Raw genomic sequence first — 23313 nt, 5'->3', positions numbered from 1 at the left:
TCATATTATCAGTCGTGGCTACTAAAAATAGTTGTCAAAGTATTTGTCATTTTATAAGTTCAAGACAAAATTAATTATTTGTTTTCTTTTTTACCCTTACTAATAATTATCCTTGAAGACTACAAACACCTCAATTATGACTAAATATGAAATGAAGAGAGATTATATCTTAAAAGTTAAAACATAAATAAGGGTAAAACAGTCAAAACCTATCCTATTTAATATTTTCTTAAGGTACGTGTAAAAGAAAAACACAACTGATAATATAAGACCGAGGGAGTATTTAGTCACGTGTGTATCCTTCCTAGCAAACTTATCAGATATTATAATAGCTAATTATCAGCCTCATTTTCTTTTAATTCCTAGCTACTTCGCCTATATATAAACTCTTCACTTCATTTTTAATCTCAAACAAAAACATAAAACACAAGAAATTACTGCATTTCTTCCAAGAGTTCTAAATATCAACCATGGTTTCTGATAGAAATTTGTCCAAGAATGTGTGCGTGATCGGTGCCGGACCGTCGGGATTGGTGGCTGCTAGGGAGCTAAGGAAGGAAGGGCACAATGTGGTGGTCTTAGAACAAAACCATGATGTAGGAGGGCAATGGCTATATGAACCTAAAGTTGAACATGAAGATCCTTTAGGAAAGACTAATGTCCAAAGTGTACATAGCAGTATTTATGCATCACTAAGGCTCACTTCACCAAGAGAGATCATGGGATTTACTGATTTTCCATTTGCGGTGAAGAAAGGGAGGGATTCAAGGAGATTTCCTGGCCATAGGGAACTTCTCTTGTATTTAAAAGATTTTTGTGAATACTTTGGATTAAGGGAGATGATAAGGTTCAATACTAAGGTTGAGTATGTGGGTATGCTGAATTATCCTGAGTTTGGTAAGGATTTGAGATGGATTGTGAAGAGCAAAGAGAAGGAGTCTGAGATGGGGGTGGAGGAAGTCTTTGATGCTGTGGTTGTTGCAACTGGTCATTACTCTCAACCAAGGTTGCCAAACATTAAAGGTCTGAGATGGGGGTGGAGGAAGTCTTTGATGCTGTGGTTGTTGCAACTGGTCATTACTCTCAACCAAGGTTGCCAAATATTAAAGGTTTGTCAAACTCTCCATATTTTTCTCACTCGAGTTTAAGTTTTGTGCATTGATCGTATATATATTTCATACCATGAAAAGTGGCAACGAAAATCCAGGAGTTATAACTAACTTTATCAATCAAAGCAACTTCTTCATAGTCAGGTCATGTCAAGGTACAGTTAACAAGAAAACCGTAAGACCTTTTTATCAAAATTACAGCATGTATTATATACTTGCATAAACACATACGGAGTATTTGTGTTTTGTAATTTATTTATGTTCTTATTCAATAGTATAAGAATGACATTAAAAGCTTTTTATCTGTTTCCTTTTACAAGGAATGGATGAATGGAGAAGAAAGCAGATGCATAGCCACATTTACAGGGTTCCAAACCCCTTTCAGGATGAGGTAATGCAAAAATCTATACAATCATAGAGATGAATAGTCATCAACAGGATTCACTTTTTCCTTTTTCTATTTTAAATAATAATTTTGTTGCAATACTAGCCAGAAAAAATCATTAATTAACATCTCAGGTTGTCATAATTCGAATTCCAGTGCATGTATTCGAATAAAATAAAATAAAAATGTTCAGAATTGCCACATGTGGAGCATCATCTAAGTTTACTCTGATTAAAGAAGTGTTAACTTTGGTTTGAAACAAACTTCTGAATCTTGTCCGTAAAACTTGCTAACTATTTTTAACTTCAGGTGGTTGTGGTGATTGGAAACTCACTAAGTGGTCAAGATATAGGAATGGAGCTTGTAGATGTGGCAAAGGAGATCCATCTCAGCGCCAAATCTCTTGACGTTTCTGAAGGATTGTCTAAAGTTATATCCAAGCACAATAATTTACATCTTCGTCCTCAGGTTTGTTGTATTGGAATCCGACAATGAAGATACTGATTATTCAAATAAATACTGATCTAAAATGAAAATGCAGATAGATTCATTACATGAAGACGGGAGGGTTTTGTTCGAAGATGGCACTTCAGTTGTTGCAGACACTATCATATACTGTACAGGGTAAGTGTTTTATTCCCATACATTAGAAACTAAAAAAGGAAGGTTGAAGAGAAAAACCCAAGCAATCACACTAGATATTCTAATATTTCTTCTGCTTCATTTTGTATGGCAATTGTTAGTTGAGGAGTCATTGCTTTCTTTGATCATAATTTTTCATACATTTTAAAATATTCTTATTTACAAGAATACATATATCATTAAAATTAAGATACTTTAACTCTCGAGTCCGAAGGGAAGCCTTAGCGTAACTGGTAAAGTTGCTGTCATGTGACCAGGAGGTCACGGGTTAAAGTCGTGGAAACAACCTCTTGCAGAAATGCAGGGTAAGACTGCGTACAATAGACCCTTATGATCCGGCCCTTCCCCAGACCCCGCGCATAGCGGCGGAAGCTTAGTGCACCGAGATGTTCTTTTTATTTTTAACTCACGAGTCCGACTAAAATAATAAAATTGAATTAGGTAGTGCTTGGACGTGGTCTTGTCTAAAAAGTGAAAAGAATATTGATAATGACAGATCCAAGTTGGTATGTTTCCGTAGGTACTCCTACTCCTTTCCATTTCTTGACACCAAAGGAATTGTCGTAGTTGATGATGACAGAGTGGGGCCCCTTTACGAGCATACCTTCCCCCCTTCTCTTGCTCCCTCTCTCTCCTTCATTGGCGTACCCCGAAAGGTAAATCACTTCAACTGTTAACTCCTAAGTATTTCTATAACCAAGCATTAATCAATCAAGTTTTTGTTTTTGGAGGATATATCAATTATAATAAATCCTCTCTTATTTATGATGTAGCTCATAGGGTTTCCTTTCTTTGAGTCACAAGCAAAATGGATAGCTAAACTGCTGTCTGGGAAAAGAACACTGCCATCATGGGATGAAATGATGCAGTCCATTAAGGAATTTTATCGTTCAAGAGAAGTTGCTGGCATTCCGAAGCATAATACCCATGATATTGCTAACTTTGAGGTACACCACATAATCCCAATTCTATAACAAAAAGGATATTTCAGATTTCAGAGCCTTTGCACCGCACTAATATGTTGTGGTTGTGTTTGAATCAGTATTGTGACAAGTATGCAGACTACATAGGATTCCCACACTTAGAAGAATGGAGGAAAGAACTCTGCCTATCAGCACTAAGAAATGCAGATATAAACTTGGATACATATCGGGATTCATACGATGACAGTGAGATGCTACAAGAAGCTTATCAAAGCTCACACTTCACTCACCTTGGTCCCGAGGCTTTTTGAATCTGAAAGCATCTATAGATACAGATGTATAAGATGGAGTGCGGCCAATTATAATTCATTTATTTTCTGAAGTAGATTTGTTCTACTATTTAGTACTCCGTATTTACTAGCTTCTACCATAGTGGATTTTTTTTTTTTACTATATATTACACTCGACTTCATCCATACCTATGAAAAAAAAGGGTAGAAAAGATATCTGGTAGAATGCTCGACTTTGTAAGAAAGATGAGGATATTCATGAAGAAATTTTGTTTTCTTTCTATTAAAGAATTTTAGCTTCAAGGCTACAATTGTAGGATATATGAAGTGAACTCCATTTATAAGACTCGCATTCATGTTCTGATTAGCATCAATTGTAGTTTTCATTCCTCAATACGTTGCCACCTAATTAAATGAAAATGAGGCACAATGTAACGATTTCATGGAACTATTGGAGGTTCCTGCATTTAAATAGCTCCTTCTCAAGTGAAGGACTTTTAACATGAATGCCAATTATTTCAGGGATAAAAGGCACAACCAGAATTATGGGTTAACAAATCCTGGCGGCGAAAGCTAGCCCAAGAAAAGGTCAAGAAGCAATACATTTGTTATGGCAATAACATATTCTGCCTCAAATAATCAAATATGAGTTGTAGCTGAAGATCCTACAAAAAGAAGCAATAACTATGTGAAAATAAAAATTAGGGTAGAAAGCAATGTACCTTTGGTGTATGCATTTTCCCGCAGAGATTTAGATACTCTGTGTCACCATCATTGACGTCTAGAAGGTGAACTTCTCATAGCATTATGGGTCATGCCAAGATGTGTTTCACCTGAAAAAACAGCTAATATGCTCAAAGGACTGTAATACAAACTTCAACATTAGTCGAACTGAATTATATGCCGTTACTACCTACGATCATGGATAAAACACTAAGCTCAGAAAACCTGAGAGCCTTCAAAGCAGACATATTGCAGTTCAATTGCCCGAAATCTTTAGTCTTTCGACAGAGTCGTAGAGCTAAAATTAGAAAAGATCCGTTGAGACTAGTCCAATATTTCTCAGATATCAAGGAGTAGAACTTTCACAAAGAAAGGTTACTAGTAGCAAACTCAACTCAAGAAACCGTGATGATATTGGCAGAATGACTACCCAAGTAGCATAGAAGTTCACCTGAGGAGTGGTATCAAACACCTTAATCATATCCGGCTTTTACACAGCAATGCTAGGCTGTCTAATGTACAACAACAACAAAAACAACAACAACGCCTCGGTCCCAAACAAAGTTGTATCATCCGCTAGGCTGTTTGATATATCAGAAACAACGTAAAATATCCCACTTATCTTTCCATTAAAAGAAGAAATAACTACCCAAGTCCTGTGGCAGATTCTGAGACCTCCAGTACACTACCTTTGCTGAAAAGCGGACCATTAAATTGATATTTGAAATATAGATCCTGAGTGAAAATTGCCACTCTCTGAAGCAGTAATTGCCCCTCCTAACTTGTCAGAAGACATAACAACACCGATACACAAGCTAATCACCAATAATCTTTGCACGAGCAAAGACCTCCAATGAAATGATGGAAGCGCTTTATATCTCTAACAACAATTATCCTTTTATAAATTGCTGAAGCAAGCTTAAAGAATTGGTGGCAGTCCTGACAAATCCTCAAATTCTTCATTATCCTTAATGTAGGTTCAAATGAATTTAGCAGCCCATATGCAAGAGCAAGCTTTTCACTGTGGTATATCAGATTATGCTCCTTTTCCTCTTCATCAATATCATACAGAGCCATCTCTGTTTCAGCCACATAACCAGCTAATTTCAACTTAGTTTTCATGTCTTTCAACATCTTATGGATTTCCTCATGCCCTGTTTTAAGAGGATCAGAGGCCTTAAACTCATACACTACATTTTCAATTTCAATTGAACTGCATCCAGGAATCTTTTTAATTCCGCCGCTGTCCATCAGTTCCCTAACATCTCCAACTTCAGCCCATTGCTTTTTTCGAATGTAAACATTTGAAATTAACACGTAGTTTTCCCCATTCGTTGGTTCCAGTTCCAGAAGCTTACGGAAAGCAAATTCACCAAGTTCTTCTCTTCCATGAAATCTACAGGCACCAAGTAGCGCCCTCCATATTACTGCATCTGGATTTATTCTCATAGAATGAATCACTTCTAAAGCTTCATCCAAGAATCCACCACGTCCAAGTAGATCAATCATACACCCATAATGCACAATCTTCGGCTGTAAGCCAAACTGATTTATCATGCTTGAGAACCGCCTTCTACCTTCCTCAACAAAACCTTGGTGACAGCAGGCGCACAAAACACCCAAGAAAGTTACATCATCAGGCTTAAAGTCTTCTACAACCATCATATCGAAAGCCTGCAATGCAGCTTCACCTTGTCCATTCATGGCATATGCCGAAATCAAAACATTCCATGTATAAATATTTTTAAAACCCATAGTTTCAAAGATTTTTTTCGCCTCATCAATATCTCCACATTTAGCATACATATCAATTAGCGCAGTACCAACGAATACATTCACTCTCAACCGATTCCTCACAATATAATCATGAATCCACTTCCCTTGACTCAGAGCTCCCAAATGAGAACAAGCTGATAAAACTCCAACCATAGTGACCTCACCTGGTTTAGCCCCAAAAGCTAACATTTCCCTGAACACATCAATTGCTTCTCTAAATTTCCTATTATGCGTATAACTCGTGATCAATGCATTCCATGTAACTACATTTCGCTCAGGAATTTCATCAAAAAGTTGGTGAGCATCATGGGGTTGTTGACAAATACCATACATATAAACAAGAGCAGTGTTTGTATAAATATCAGTATTAAGACCCAATTGAATTGCATTACAGTGGATGGACTTTCCAACTTCACCATAACATAACTGAGCAACTGATTTGAGAACGCTGGGGAATGTTGAGGAATCAGGAAGGATATTAAGTTTACGCATTTGGGTGTAAATAAAAACTGAACGCGAGTGATTTTTAGAATCTGTATAGCGTCTGATAAGTGTATTACAAAAATTACAATCAATGAAACGAGAGAACTCGTGGAATAGAAGAGCAGTGGGAGCAAACCCATTTGAAGAGAAAGAAGAATCAATTAGGTTCATGAGCGAGAATTGGTCGATGGGTTTATAGCAGGCTATCATTTGATCCATGTGGCTCTGGGCCGGCATTTCTTGGAGCACTTTACGCATTTGGGAAATTGACCGAAGCCGATATTGTATAAGCGCGGACGCCATAGGTGGATGAAAATGGTGTAAAGATTTTCAGCGATGCTTTCATGGTTTAATAAACTAAAACCATCGGCGTTTCATGCCCAATACTTTTAGCAAAGATTATTAGTCTATTGACAACAAAAAATGTTGTATGGCTTTATTTCCTTGAAAATGTAATTAAATAAAGCTTCAATTGTCACAAATATTTTTGAAATTATAAAATACTTACCTAGCGTTTGAATATAAATTTGGTTAATAATGTTTGGAAGTTAGAAGTTGTATTTGAATATACATTTTATTTGAAAAAAAGTTAGAGTTGTGAAAGTGGTGGGAAAGTTTTTACCAAAAAAATGTTCTAAATTAGTTTTTAGGAACTTGAAAAAAAAAATTAATCGTTTTTTCTAGAAACTGATTTGTTTTCAATTTTTTTTTCTTCAAAATAAGCTGCCAAATACTTTTGGAATACTCCTTGTAATTTTCTACATGAAGAAAATGGATATATAATGCTGCTGTAAATTTTTATCGAAAATTAGATACTATGATTTATACTAAAACATATTAAGATTAACTCCAAGTAAAAATGGCATAAGACTCCGCAAATTAAGGGACTGAAATCCTCTCCCGTTCACTTGTCATTTTATGGCATATATGTTTTAGTATAGGTGTAGCAAAATGAACCCGCATAATCGAACTTCAGGATAAACAACCATTCTTTGCAAGAAAGAGGAAAGGCAAAAAATTCTCCGAAGATCTTTCACATTAAATGTAGACGTATTATATCAAGAAAATGGCAAAAATCAAACATAATTAAGCAGTCGTGTTTGTTATTTCTTTTAGGTAACAATTGAGATCCAGATACTATTAGTATTAGTTTGACGTCTACCGGAAAACAATATCGAGATAGATGAGGTTGTATTCAACTTCTAGATTATTTAGAAAAAATTTAGCTAGTCAGTCTAGAATAGAGCAAGTATGCGTCGAGTCAATAAAGAGAGTGGTAAAGTTTGTTAAATTTTTGAGAGACTGACATAATTGGCTGTTCGGCACAAACATAAGACAACCACTAGCCCATTATATTTGATTGCAAGTTATAGCCTAAAACTTATTGCATTGGCTACAACAAAACATGGGGAAAGTGCACGGTTAGCCACTAATAACACATGTATTTATTTTTAAGCCTCTGTTTAAAATGTCTTTACTTTCTCAATTTGATAGTTCCTGTAGTAAGATTGATATTACATGCACTTAATAGATTTTATTTTTAGTCAAGATATGGTTACACAGGAAAAAAAAATCGCTATACATGGCGGGGCGGGGTGTATTGAAGTCTTTTCGGGTTAAGACTGAACATGTATTGCAATCGCGCCGCTGCCATCTCTAAATTAGTTAACAAGTTTGAGAAAATTTTGTCTTGAGTTCGCCCTCTTTCTTTTAGTCCCATGACATTGGTGCGAAGGGATGCTCGAGTTGCCATTTCGTGACTATGTTAGAGGTAAAGTAATTGCTATATAGCTAGAGTTCTCCTTAAAGATAAATTTGAATTAATTTGTTCTAATTAGAATTATCTTTTTGAATTGTCAAAGTTTTATGATTGTTCTTTTTTAGATTACTATGCATAACGTTGAAATATATGCTTAATAGACTATCATTATAGAAAATATATATAAAATAGACTGTCATTATACAAAAAATATACTAAATAGACTGTCACTATACAAAATATATACAAAATAGACTGTCACTATATAAAAATATACTAAATAGACCGTCACTATATATAATATATACAAAATAGACTGTCACTATACAATTTATATACAAAATAGATTGTCACTGTGCAATTTATATACAATAATTATCACTATATAAAAAAATATATTAAATAGACTGTCACTATACAAAACATATATACAAAATAGATATTTCGGGCTATTAGATATAATATGTTTGGGCCGAAGGGACATTTCGGGTCAATGAGAAAAAAACATGGGCTATTAAAATTTTGAGGGGCTATAGAGGGTCATTTTCTCCTATTCTTTCTTGCTACTCTAAGCATGCCTCGCCCACTTCAATGCAAATTAGGGGTGGATATAGTATGGGCAAATCCGAGATCCAAACCAAAATCCGAATTTTTTGGATTTTCGAATTACGGATTGGATTTTGGATTTAATTTATAAATTTTTTGGATTTCGGATTTGGTACTTAGTATTTTTGGATATCCGAAAATTTAAATTTTTTATACTTTATATTTAGTCTATTATCCATATTCCAATAATAATAAGTTCAATACCCTACCAATTAGATATTATCTCATATATTCAATATTAATTGTTAAGTTACTGTGAGAATACTTTCTATTTGAACATGATTTTACTATTGCTACTTCTTATCAGCCGTATTAATGTCTCTGTTGTATTTTTTGATAATAACTTCATTACTTGAATACTTTATTTGAATGATTGCGGCAAGAATGAGGAACTTTCAAGCAATTTAATATGAGTACTTGTTTGGATATTCATTTTTGTGAAAAGTAGAAACATCTCAACTTATACATTCAAAACCGAAAATTCATAATATCCAAACCGATTAATCCTAAACCGAACTTAAAAAATCCGATCCAATCCGAACTTATTTGGATTGGATTTGAATTGTCATTTCTTCAACCCGAAAACTGAAAATCTAAATCAAAATTCTCATATTCAATCTGAACTGCTCGAACGCCCACGCCTAATGCAAACCCTTTTATTAGGCTTTCCCCGTCCACCATGTCGCCAAGTGCACATATAGCCATTTTTAGGACCCATCTTTAAAGAATAGTCGAAATTACAGATTTTCTTAAGTCAACCGCTTTAGAATCAACTTCAAATATGTGAATTTAATGTTGAAATTGATGAGGCCAATGTGTATTGGAATTTACTGCTCGTACTGTCAAATTCTAGTATAGTTTAAGATATCGTCCCACAGAGACTTGATAATTTATGTTACAGACTTAAAATATTTTAACTACTATTTGAGAGAATCAAATTGATGAAAAGTGAGTGAGGTTTAAAACTTATTAATTACTTAAACAAAACAAATAACTTTTGAAAGATTTATAATTTTAAAAAAGAGTTGGGAATCATTGAATTCACTTGATAATATTACTATAATAAAATCTCAATTTCTACATTTATTTCTTTAAAGAATAATTGCTTATTTCTAATACAATTATATTTTGCTCACTAAGAAATAACCAACTAATAACACTCCGTGAGAATTATGTTAATTAATCAACTTAAGACTAGTGACGTTTAAACCGAGATATTTTTCTTGCTTGAATTGTGCTAAAAGAAAGTAAAAATTTCATGAGAATATTTTTACTATGGATCAATAATCTTGCCTACAACAATTCCTCCGTGAGAAGTTAAATTGAGGCAAGCAAGATTGTTGACTTGAAATAATAGTTTACTAAAAATTTACTCTCACTCTACTATTTTATTTATCAGTTATTATATATTAATTTTGCTCTGTGAGAATTACAAAATTAATATAAGAATAACTTAGAGATAAAATATATAGGCGTGATAATAGAGTAATCAAAAACCATCATTCTAGCACAGTATGAAATATAAATAAAAAGTTTCAAGCGAAAAATATATAAAAACTGAGATAGTATTATAAAATATATGAAATTTCATCAACTATCCCAACGAAAAGAGATTACTCCACTATGGAGTAAGAAAAGCAAAAAAAAATATAGAAGACTAGAAATATTTAAAATACTAAGAAAATATTTTTACCACAAAGAAAGAAGACCAAGACTAGTTCTTGTCTTACAAAAGATTAGATATCCAATACAAAGAGAGCTTGCTATTTATAGGAAAAGATGAGTAGCTTTTGTCATGTTCCACTTTTGCGAATGTGAAATCCATGTATGCGAAGTGACCTTTGTGTACCTAGATTCTATATATGCAACTATGGCACTTGTGCTTTACTCTTGACTTCATGAGTTAGTCTTACAAATATAGGTTCCATGTATGCGAATGTGACCTTTGCAAATATAGATTCCATACATGCATCTATGACTCTTTTGCTTCCATTCTTGACTTCATGAGTTAGACTTACAAATGTAGGTTCCATGTATGCAAATGTGACCTTTGCGTATATAGATTCCACATATGCATCTATAACTCTTTTGCTTTCATTCTTGACTTCATAGGTTAGACTTGCAAATGTAGGTTCCATGTATGCGAATGTGACCTTGCGTATATAGATTCCACATATGCAACTATGCTCCTTTTTATCTCTAATTATCTCTTTCCATAAGCCCATATGTATATTCCACATTTGCGAATATGAAGATAAGGTGTGTAGCTGTGGCTTTGTTTCATTCTCTTATCTTTTAGCCTCTTTCATTCTTTTTCATAATTTCTTCTTCCTACAAGATTTGTTAGAAAATATGCGACGATAGGATATCATTATTCATATTTTATTTTAAAAATTTATTTTTTACATATGAAATTACATGAATAATTTATATCCATCAAATGCCCCCATATTTGGACTTTTGCTCGTCAACGAGGAAAAAGAGTACTTTAAAATATATCTTCCAAAATCCATGACAATTGTAGGATAAAAAATTTATACAAAATAAAAATTCTCCAGTATGGTCAATGCAATTACCCTTTTTAAATTCACCAAATCTTTTACCTTATTTTTGAATTCTGCTTTGATCAACAAGAACTTGCAATCTTCTTCCCTTGAATCTTTCAGAATTGATAGATTTATGATCACTTATTCAATTAGTATCATACTCTTGTCCATAGGCTTGCTCCTCATATTTTTCTCTACTAATATGGATTTAACACTGATTTCTAGAATCTTTCTAGGACTTTTCTTGGCTTGTAATGCCAAGCTTCAGGCTGGTAGGATAAGGATATTTTTAGAGTGACTATTTTTTCCCCAGCTTGGAGCAAACATTTCTCAATGCTCGATATTTTCTCCCTTTGATAACACTTTTTTGATTTATTTTTTTTATAATTTCAAACACCTTATATTCACATAATTTTTTTAATCTTTTTTTTTCTTCTTCCATCCTTTTTTTGGAATATATATATATATATATATATATATATATATATATATATATATATATGGTGAATCAAAGAAGACCTAATTTTATTTTTTAAAACTCAGTGTCACCCATTATTTCGCCTTTAAAAAAATTTAGAGCAAGTTCTAGCCAAGTTTATTGATTCTTCCAGTTTTACGATCATAATTATTCTCAATTCCAATGATTTCCTGAGATAAAGACGCTTGCTCCTGCTTTCACAAAATCAAAATCATAGATATGAAATTTATATGGTGAAGATGAAAAGAATTAATTATTGAACATATAATAAAGAATTTATTTTATTAATTTAAAACCTACAAATAGGATAAAGGAGAGAAAAATAATTATATATAAAGATATAAAGAAAATAAAACTTTATATAGACATATGTATCCATTAATTAGATACATATGTACCATATACTAAAAATGAATAAGAATTTACCCCCTCCACACGTGAACTGTTTCATCCTCTTGAATAAAATATGTGATAAGAGATATACATATATAAGAATTAATTTAAGGAAAAGAAAAAATTATATAAAAAAAATCTTTTTGGCTTTCAAATTTACAATCACAAAAGAAAGCTTGAAAGAAACCGTGACCACACATAATCTATGTGTAATAGACTCGCTATTTTAAGATCTTATCAGTCATTTGGTCTTGGGTTAAATATAAACCAAAAATTACCTGAGCCAACTATTTGACTTGAATCATTAAATGGTTAACCAACCAGTTACTTAGGCATACCGATCACCATGGAGTTGCTCCTATGTAGGTGACTCTATTTTTGTAGAGGCCTTCATGAGATGCTCTGGTTGTACAATAACCTGGATATTGACCAGATTAATTGGTTAAGCATTTAATTACCAAATCTATGTTGGACTTATAAGGCTCCATTGCTTCACCCTCAATGGCTATGGGTATGTCATGATAGTTCTAAGTTTAACATCGTCAGCTCGACTTATTACCTGTGGAATTCATCAGTCTATCAAAGTGACCAATGAATGTTGCTCAAAATGTTCTCCAAAGTATAATTTTAGTCTTTGACCATTTACCTTAAACTTGTCACCTCCATTGATCTGTTGGATTTCAATTTCTCCATATGGAGTAACTTGTGTTACATTGTAAGGACCTGTTCACATTGATTTTAATTTTCCTGTGAATAGCCTAAGTCAACTATTGTAAAGAAGCACTTGATCTCCAATTTTAAAACTTTTTTGTCGGATCAAATTGTCATGCCATTTTTTTTTGTTTTTTCTTTAAAAAGTTTTGCATTTTCATAGGTTTCCAACCTCATTTCTGTCAACTCATTAACCAGAAAAAATCTATTTTTACCAGCAGAGGCTAATTCAAAGTTTTATGTTTTTAGTACCCAAAAAACTTTGTGTTCTAATTCAACTAGCAAATGACAAGCTTTTCTAAAGACTAATCTATATAAGGATGTTTCAATTGGCGTTTTGAACGCTGTTCCGTATGCCCATAATGCATCATCTAATTTTAAAGCCAGTCTTTTCTTGAGATTCCAACCGTTTTTTCAAGAATTCGTTTTAACTCACGGTTGGAAACTTCAACTTGCCCTTGAGTTTAAGCATGATATAGTGTTCCTGTTTTATGAGTCACCCCATATTTTGTCAGCAAAGTAAAAAATTGTCTATTCATAAAATGAGTCCATTGGTCACTAATGATAACTCGTGGTGTGCCAAATCTGGTAAAAATATCTTTTTTGAGAAAATTGCACACAATTCGAGCATCATTTTTTCTTGTGAGGATGACTTCAACCCATCTTGACATATAATCCACAACCACAAGGATATATTCAAAAGAATGAGAAGAAGGAAAAGGACCCATGAAATCTATTCCCCAAACATCAAATATTTCACATACATGTATTGATTGCAATGGCATCTCATCTCTCTTAGTGATGTTACATGTTCTTTGACACCTGTCACATTGTGCAACATATGCTCGGGCATCTTTAAAGAGAGCCGGCCAGAAAAATTCAGCTTCCAAAACCTTAAAGGTTGTTCGATTTGTTGCATAATGACCTCCAATTGCTCCGTCATGACAGTGATATAAAATTTTATTCATCTTTTCTTCAGCCACACATCTTCTAATGATATTATCTGCTTAATTTTTAAACAAGTAAGGTTCATTCAACAAATAATACTTTGCATCAAATATAAATTTTTTTCTTTGCTGGTAAGAGAGATCTGTCATGATCCAATTTCACCTATAGGTCGTGATGGCGCCCAACACTACAGCTAGGCAAGCCAACAAATAAATTAAATATATATCAATTATTTTCAGAATAATTTTCTAAGAAATTTTATTATATTACTAGCAATATTAAGAAATTAGAAAAGATACCGATTAACATAAATCCAAAAAAATAATACAATTCCAAAGTCTACCAATGTGTGTGCCAAGACCTGGTGTCATAAGTGTATTAGCATCTAGTAGATTATACAAAACTTCAAATACTGTCTGAAATAAAAATAGACAGAATAAAAATGCAAGAAGAGGCACTGGTAGCTGCAGAACGGCTCAGAAAGGCAGCTCACCACTACGCCTCTGGATAACGTGAATGTGCGATGATAGGTTCTCCACTAGTACATGCCTCAGATCCTGCACAAAAAGTGCAGCAAGTGTAGCATGAGTACGTAAACAACGTGTACCCAGTAAGTATCAAGCCTAATCTCGAAGTGGTAGAGACGAGATGGCCGACTTGACACTCACTAAGAGTCAATAATAATAAATAAAATAAAAATAGCAATATCTAGATCAACATGATTTATAGAATTTACAATAATTTCTCTTTAACCAGCAGAAATAATTAAATTCCTTCAAATGCAATAATTCTCAATATATTAATTAAATTCATTCAATTCTAATAAATTTCCAATTTATCAATTAGCTTTACAAGTTGCAATAAACTATCAAAGTGTCGTGTAATTATTATTATTAGGTACGATTTCTGCCGAGGTCGTACGACCCGATCAAGAGTGTCGTGTACACTGCAGAGGGATGTGCGACGCGATCCATAGATGCATCTATCCTGCCGAGGCATTCGGCCCGCTCCACAAGAAAGGGGGATATTTTCTTATGTACCTCCGGAAGGAGAGTATATCTATTATAAGATAAATTCGGGAGGAAGAACAATTTCTCTTAACAATTAATTAATTTAAACAGAAAATCAAGTATATGAGATTTCCATCCTTTAATATTTTTATCTAACAATTCAGAATATATATATATATATATATATCAAATAATATTAATTAAATAATATTAATTAAACAAAGAATACAATTTACACAAGTAATTCATGCTTTGAGTCCTAAACTACTCGGACTTTAGCATTAATAGTAGCTACGCACGGACTCTCGTCACCTCGTGCGTACGTAGCCCCCACAATTAGCAACAATTATTACTTTAATTACCTATGGGGTAATTTCGCCCTCACAAGATTAGACAAGAGACTTACCTCATCTTGCTCCAATTTAATCTACTTGTAGACCCTTTCCTCGATTATCCAACTCTGAATGGCTCGAATCTAACCAAAAATAATTCGATACAGTCACCAAAAATTATAGAATCAATTTCATAAGAAAATATTACATTTTCAATAAAAAATTCGAAATTAATTAAAAATTCATATGTGGGGCCTAAGTCTCCTAATCCGGCGAAAGTTATGAAATCCGACAACCCATTCAATTACGAGTCCAACCATACCAGTTTCTCTCAAATCCGACTCCGAATCGATACCGAAATCTCAAAAATTCATTTCTATGAGATTTCTAAAAATTTCCCAAATTTCAATCTCAAAACACTAATTAAATGATGAAAACAATAATATATTCGTATATATTGACCAAATCAGAGTTAGAATCACTTACCCCAATGTCTTTTCCTTGAAAATCTATCAAAATCGCCTCTGCTCAAGCTCCAATTTGTTAAAAATGGCGAATGGGACGAATGCCCTCCTTTATAATTCTGCCCAGGCATCCCTCGATCATGACCTCGATCCTCGGCCTCGATCGTGGTTCGACCATGACCTCAATCCTCGGCCTCGATCGTGGCTTCGATCATGGCCCTCGAGCCTTTGTGTTCGATCATGGCTCTCGAGCATGGGCCTTCGATCATGACCCTCGAGCCCTGCCTTCGATCATGACCCTCGAGCCTTGCCTTCCATCATGGCCTCGATCTTGAGCCAGAATTTCCAGCAGAAAGGAACAATTGCAGCAGCAGTTTTAAGTCCAACTTTTAATCCGTTAACCATCCGAAACTCACCCGAGGCCCTCGGGACCTCAGCCAAATATACCAACAAGTCCTAAAACATCATACGAACTTATTTGAAACCTCAAATCACATAAAACGATGCTAAAACCACGGATTATACTCCAATTCAAGCTTAATGAAACTTAAAATGTCCAACTTCTACATTCGATGTCGAAACCTATCAAATCAAGTCCGATTGACCTCAAATTTTTCACACAAGTCATAAATGACATAACAGAGCTATGCAAATTTTCAGAACTGGATTCCGACTCCGATATAAAAAATTCAACTCCCCGGTCAAACTTCCAAACTTAAATTCCTATTTTAGCCATTCAAGCCTAATTTAACTACGGACTTCCAAATAAAATTCCGAACACGCTCCTAAATCCAAAATCACCATACGGAGCTGTTGAAATCGTCAAAATTCTATTTCGGGGTCGTTTTCTTAAAATGTTGACCGAAGTCAAACTTGGCCTTTTAAAGCCAACTTAAGGAACCAAGTGTTCCGATTTCAACCCAAACACTTCCAAATCCCGAACCAACCATCCCCGCAAGTCATAAATCATTAAAAGCACATACGAGAAGTTTTATTTTAGGGAACGGGGTTCTAAAAGTCAAAATAACCGGTTGGGTCATTACATTCTCCACATCTTAAACAAACGTTCGTCCTCGAACGGGTTTAGAATTGTACCTGGAGTGCTGAATAAGTGTGGATATCTGCTCCGCATATTTTCCTCGGCCTCCCAAGTCACTTCCTCGACTGGTTGGCCCCTCCACTAGACTTTTACTGCAGAAATCCTCTTGGACCTCAACTGGCGAACCTGTTTATCAACAATGGAAACTGGTTCTTCTTCATAGCCCAAACTATTATCTAATTGAACTGTGTTGAAGTCTAGCACATGTGATAGGTCAGCATGATACTTCCGGAGCATAGATATATGGAAAATCGGATGAACTCCTGATAGACTGGGAGGCAATGCAAGCTCATAAGCAACCTCCCAACTCGTCTCAACACCTCAAATGGGCCTATAAACCTTGGGCTCAATTTTCCCCTTTTCCCAAATCTCATGATTCCCTTCATCGGCAAAACTTTCAAAAGAACTTTTTCACCCATCATAAATGATAAATCAAGCACTTTCTGATTTGCGTAACTCTTATGTCTGGACTGTGCTGTACGAAGTCGCTCCTGAATCAACCTTACCTTTTCCAAGGCATCCTTCACCAAATCAGTTCCATATAACTTAGCCTCACCGAGCTCCAACCACCCGATGGGTGAACGACATCGCCGACCATATGAAGCCTCAAATGTAGCCATCTCGATGCTGGATTGGTAACTGTTATTATAAGAAAACTAAACCAAAGGCAAGAAACGATTCCACTGACCTCCAAAGTCAATCATACATGCCCTGAGCATATCCTCCAAAATCTGAATTGTCCGCTCTGATTGCCCGTCAGTCTGTAGATGAAAGGCTGTGCTGAGCTCTACATAGGTCCCCAATTCACTCTGTACTGCTCTCCAGAAATGTGAAGTAAACTGAGGGCCTTTATTTGATATGATATAAATTGGCACACCGTGCAACCGAACTATCTCCTGAATATATATCTGGGACAACTTCTCTGAAGTATACGTAGTCACAACAGGAATAAAGTGTGCCGACTTGGTTAACCTGTCGATAATGACCCAAACTGCATCAAACTTCCGCAAGGTCCGCGGAAACCCGACTACAAAGTCCATAGTGATGCATTCCCATTTTCACTATGGTATAGTCACCTGCTGAAGTAGTCCATCTGGCCTCTAGTGCTTATATTTAACTTACTGGCAATTTAGACACCTAGCTACATATTCAACTATGTCATTTTTCATTCGTCATCACCAATAATGCTACCTCAGGTCACGATACATCTTTGTAGCACCTGGATGAATATAATACCGAGAACTGTGTGCCTCCTCTAGGATCTTTTTCCTCAGTCCATCCACATTAGGAACACATAGATGATCCTGGAGTCGCAGAACACCATCCGCTCCAATAGTAACTTCCTTGGTACTGCCCCGTAGTATCGTTTCTCGAAGAACCATTAAGTGTGTATCATCATACTGGTGAGCCTTGATCCGCTCAAATAGTGAAGACTGCGCTACAACACATGCAAGAACTCAGTTGGGCTCTGAAATATCCAGTCGCACAAGTCTGTTGGCCAAGGACTGAATATCCAAAGCTAATGGCCTCTCCTCTGCTGAAATGAAAGCCAAACTACCCATACTCTCCGCCTTTCTACTCAAGGCATCTGCAACCACATTTGCTTTGCCCGAATGATATAGGATAGTAATATCATAATCAGTCAGCAATTCTAGCCATCTGCGCTGCCTCAAATTTAGGTCCCTCTGCTTGAACAAATACTGCAAACTGCGATGATCAGTGTAAACTTCACAAGACACCCTATAAAGATAATGCCTCTAAATCTTAAGAGCGTGAACAATCGCAGCTAACTCCAAATCATGTACCGGATAATTCTTCTCGTGGGGCTTCAGCTGATGTGAAGCATATGCAATAACTCACCCTTCCTACATCAATACACAACCCAAGCCAACGCGTGAAGCGTCACAATACACTGTATACATACCCGAACCGGAAGGCAACACTAACACTGGTGCTGTAGTCAATGCTGTCTTGAGCTTCTGAAAGCTCACCTCACAATCATCGGACCATCGGAACGGAGCACCCTTCTGGGTTAATTTGGTCAAAGGTGCTGCAATAGATGAAAAACCTTCCACGAATTGACGATAATAACCTGCTAAACCCAGAAAACTCCTGATTTCAGTCGCCGAAGTGGGGCGATGCCAATTTTGAACTGCTTCAATCTTTTTGGGATCAACTTTAATGCCCTCGCCCGATACAATATGCCCCCAAAATGCTACAGACTCTAGCCAAAACGCACATTTAGAGAACTTAGCATATAGCTTTTGTTCCCGCAACGTGTGAAGCACTACTCTCATATGCTGCTTATGCTCCTCCTTACTGCGCGAGTAGATCAAAATGTCATCAATGAAGACAATGACAAACGAATCAATATATGGCCTGAATACCCTGTTCATTAGATCCATAAACGCTACCGGGGCGTTAGTTAAACCGAAGGACATCACCAGAAACTCATAATGACCATATCTAGTCCGAAAAGCAGTCTTCGAAACATCCGAATCCCGAATCTTTAATTGATGGTACCCTGACCTTAAGTCGATCTTAGAGAACACCCTAGCACCATGCAACTGGTCAAATAGATCATCAATACGCGGCAATGAGTACTTGTTCTTAATAGTGACTTTGTTCAATTGGCGATAATTAATACACATCTGCATTGTTCCATCCTTCTTCTTCACAAATAATACCGGTGCACCCCAAGGCGATACGCTCGGTCTGACGAACCCTTTGTCTAGTAACTCCTCAAGCTGTTCTTTCAATTCTTTCAATTCTTTCGGAGCCATGTGATAGGGTGGGATAGATATAGGCTAGGTATCTGGAGCCAAGTCAATACAGAAATCAATATCAAGATCAGGTGGCATACCTGGAAGATCTGAATGAAATTCATCGGAGAACTCCAGAACTACAGGCACCGAATCAATAGCCGGAGTCTCTGCAGTAGTATCCTGAACATTGGCTAGATAAGCCAAACAACCATTCTCAACCATGTGTTGAGCCTTTATAAAAGAAATAACTCAATTAAATGAACTAACAGACTAACCCTTCCACTCCAGCCTAGGCAACACTGGCATAACCAAGGTAACAGTCTTGGCATGACAATCTAGAATAGCATGATATGGAGATAACCAGTCCATGCCCAGAATAATTTTAAAGTCAGTCATCTCAAGCAATAGAAGATCTTCTCTAGTTTCATAACCACAGAATGTAATAATACAGAACCGGTAGATCCGGTTCACAATAACATTATCGCCCACAGGAGTGGACACATAAACATGAGTACTAAAGGACTCACGAGAAACACCTAGGAATGGAGCAAATAGAGATGACACATATGAATATGTAGATCCTGGATTAAATAATACTGAGGCATCTTTGCTACAAATAGAAATAATACCTGTAATCACGGCATCTATATCTGGTCTGGCCGGAAAAGCATAAAACCGAGCTTGAGCGCCAACTGGCTGGTCTACCTAGCTGACCTCTAGGTCTAGGACAGCCCCTACCCACCTGTCCTCCACCTCTTGGTGGTCGGACAACTGGTGGAGCAACTGGTCCGGTAATCATAGGCTGCTAATCCTGTTGCACTAGTTTACCCCGAAGCCTGGGGCAAAATCTCCGTATGTGACTGGGATCCCCGCACTCGTAATAACTCTTTGGTGCGATGGCCTGCTGACTAAGTGTCTGGCCCTAGGAACCTGAATACCCACTGAAAGGACCCTGAATAGCTGGTGGGCGATAAGAACTCTCTAGTATAGCACTAAAATAAGGTTGCACTGGAGCACCCCGAGGAGGCGGTGGTGCTGGACTGCCCTCTCGCGAACTGACCTCTACCCCCAGACAAAGCACCTCTGAACTCTCTAGAATACCTGAACCGCTTATCTCTCATAACCTTCTCTCGGCTTCGCTGACATACACCCTTAATCCTGTGGGCTATCTCTACGACCAGTTCATAAGAAGTACCCATCTCAACCTCTCGAGCCATAGTGGCCTGAATGCCAGTATGTAGACCCGCAACAAACCTTCGCACTCTCTCCGCCTCAGTAGGGAGTATCATAAGTGCATGGCGAGATAACTTAGAGAACTTCGCCTCATAATCGGTCACTGACATCTGACCCCGCTGGAGCTGATCAAACTAAAACCGCAACTCTTCCCTCTAGGAGGGTGGAATATACATGTCCAAAAAGATACGGATGAACCTGTACCAAGTCATGGGAGGAGAATCTGCTGGTCTGCCATGAATATAAGACTGCCACCATCTATGGGCTCTGCCCTCTAGCTGAAAAGTAGCAAAGTTTACCCTATGAGACTCCAATATCCTCATGTTGTACAGTCTATCCTTGCACCGATCAATGAAATCCTGGGGATCCTCATGTCGCTCATCTCCAAAGACAGTAGGATGTAGTCTAGTCCATCTGTCTAACAGTTTCTGAGGATCAGCGGTTGCAGCTGGCTTGGGTTCAGGTGTAGCTGCTGCCACTAGCTGGGCTCCACCCATAGGTAGTGCACCCTGGGTCTGATATACAGTAGCTGCCTGTCCATGAGCCTGCGCGGTAGGGGTCTGTGCTCCCCCGCCCGCCTGAGATGTGGCTGGGTCTATCGAAAATTAACCGAAATGAGTCATATTGTCCATGAACCGCAGTATACGACCCATGACATCCTGAAGTCCCGGTGCAGATGTGAAATCCACCGGAGCTGGCTATGCCACTGGTACCTCACCCTGTTCCTCAACAATGGGGTTCTCTGCTTGACCCACTGGCGGCATAACTAGAACAGTCCTGGGACGTCTTTACCCCCTACCACGGGCTGGAGCGCTCCCTCGGCCTCTAGAAACTGGGGGAGTAGCTCTTCCCTGGTCTGGAATCTCATTAAAGCGTGTTCTCACCATCTGTGAGAGAATAAGAGAAGGATATTTAGCACCCTAAAGCCTATAGCCTCTAGAAGATAAGTACAGACGTCTTTGTACCGATCCGCAAGACTCTATTAGGTTTGCTCATAACTTGTGAGACATACGTGAACCTAGTGATATAATACCATGTTGTCACGACCCAATTTCACTTATAGGTCATGATGGCGCCCAACACAACAGCTAGGCAAGCCAACAAATAAATTAAACATATATCAATTATTTTCAGAATAATTTTCTAAGAAAATTATTTTACAAGCAATATTAAGAAATTAGAAAAGATACCGATTAACTTATATCCAAGAAAATAATACAATTCCAAATTCTACCATTATGTGTGCCAAGACCTGGTGTCACCAGTGTATGAGCATCTAGTAGATTATACAAAACTTCAAATACTGTCTGAAATAAAAATAGACAGAATAAAAATGCAAGAAGAGGCACCGGTAGCTGTAGAACGGCTCAGAAAGGCAACTCACAACTACGCCTCTAGATAATGTGGATGTGCGATGATAGGTCCTCCATTAGTACCTCCCTCAGATCCTGCACAAAAAGTGCAGCAAGTGTAGCATGAGTACGTAAACAACGTGTACCTAGTAAATATTAAGCCTAATCTCGAAGTGGTAAAGACGAGATGGCCGACTTGACACTCACTAAGAGTCAATAATAATAAATAAAATAAAAATAGCAATATCTAGATCAATATGATTTATAGAATTTACAATGATTTTTCTTTAACCAGCAGAAATAATTAAATTCCTTCAAATGTAACAATTCTTAATATATTAATTAAATTCCTTCAATTCCAATAAATTTCTAATTTATCAATTAGCTTTACAAGCTGCAATAAACTATCAAAGTGTCGTGTAATTATTATTATTAGGCACGATTTCTGTCGAGGTCGTACGACCCGATCAAGAGTGTCGTGTACACTGCCGAGGGACGTGCGGCGCGATCCATAGATGCATCTATCCTGCCGAGGCGTTCGGCCCGCTCCACAAGAAAGGAGGATATTTTCTTATGTACCTCCGGAAGGAGAGTATATTTATTATAAGATAAATTCGGGAGGAAGAACAATTTCTCTTAACAATTAATTAATTTAAACAGAAAATCAAGTATATGAGATTTTCATCCTTTAATATTTTTATCTAACAATTCACAATATATGTATATATCAAATAATATTAATTAAACAAAGAATATAATTTACACAAGTAATTCATGCTTTGAGTTCTAAACTACAAAGAATATAATTTACACAAGTAATTCATGCTTTGAGTCCTAAACTACCCGGACTTTAGCATTAATAGTAGCTACGCACGGGCTCTCGTCACCTCGTGCGTACGTAGCCCCCACAATTAGCAACAATTATTATTTTAATTACCTATGGGGTAATTTTCCCCTCACAAGATTAGACAAGGGACTTACCTCGCCTTTTGCTCCAATTTAATCTACTAGTAGACCCTTTCCTCGATTATCCAACTATGAATGGCTCGAATCTAATTAATAATAATTCGATACAGTCACCAAAAATTATAGAATCAATTTCATAAGAAAATACTATATTTTTAATAAAAAATTCGAAATTAATTAAAAATTCGTCCGTGGGGCCTACGTCTCCTAATCCGACGAAATTTACGAAATTCGACAACCCGTTCAATTACGAGTCCAACCATACCAGTTTCACTCAAATCCGACTCTGGATCGATACCGAAATCTAAAAAATTCATTTC

At 36.5% G+C, this 23313-nt stretch overlaps 1 protein-coding gene and 1 pseudogene across 1 annotated transcript; one reads left to right on the top strand and one right to left on the bottom strand.

Moving 5' to 3' along the window:
- Nucleotides 1-299: 299 nt before the first annotated feature.
- LOC107780892 (flavin-containing monooxygenase FMO GS-OX-like 9) lies at nt 300-3710 on the top strand. Its single transcript, XM_016601505.2, has 7 exons — nt 300-1023; nt 1430-1500; nt 1804-1962; nt 2036-2118; nt 2657-2792; nt 2910-3083; nt 3179-3710. The coding sequence occupies exons 1-7, from the start codon at nt 471-473 to the stop codon at nt 3368-3370; spliced, it is 1368 nt and encodes a 455-aa protein (XP_016456991.1). The 5' UTR covers nt 300-470; the 3' UTR covers nt 3371-3710.
- An 84-nt stretch (nt 3711-3794) lies between these two features.
- Nucleotides 3795-6733, bottom strand: LOC107780890 (pentatricopeptide repeat-containing protein At2g02980, chloroplastic-like; annotated as a pseudogene).
- Nucleotides 6734-23313: the final 16580 nt, after the last annotated feature.

This window comes from Nicotiana tabacum, chromosome 4, assembly GCF_000715075.1.
Source record: "Nicotiana tabacum cultivar K326 chromosome 4, ASM71507v2, whole genome shotgun sequence".
Taxonomy (NCBI): domain Eukaryota; kingdom Viridiplantae; phylum Streptophyta; class Magnoliopsida; order Solanales; family Solanaceae; genus Nicotiana; species Nicotiana tabacum.
Note: the sequence above shows the minus strand (reverse complement) of the source record. Positions and strands in the feature narration are given on the sequence as shown.

Coding starts and splice junctions, on each gene's coding strand:
- LOC107780892 (XM_016601505.2), top strand. CDS start 471: ATGGTTTCTGATAGAAATTTGTCCAAGAATGTGTGCGTGATCGGTGCC. Junction 1,024..1,429: donor AAGGTTGCCAAACATTAAAG/GTCTGAGATGGG, acceptor TCCTTTTACAAG/GAATGGATGAATGGAGAAGA. Junction 2,793..2,909: donor TCATTGGCGTACCCCGAAAG/GTAAATCACTTC, acceptor TTTATGATGTAG/CTCATAGGGTTTCCTTTCTT.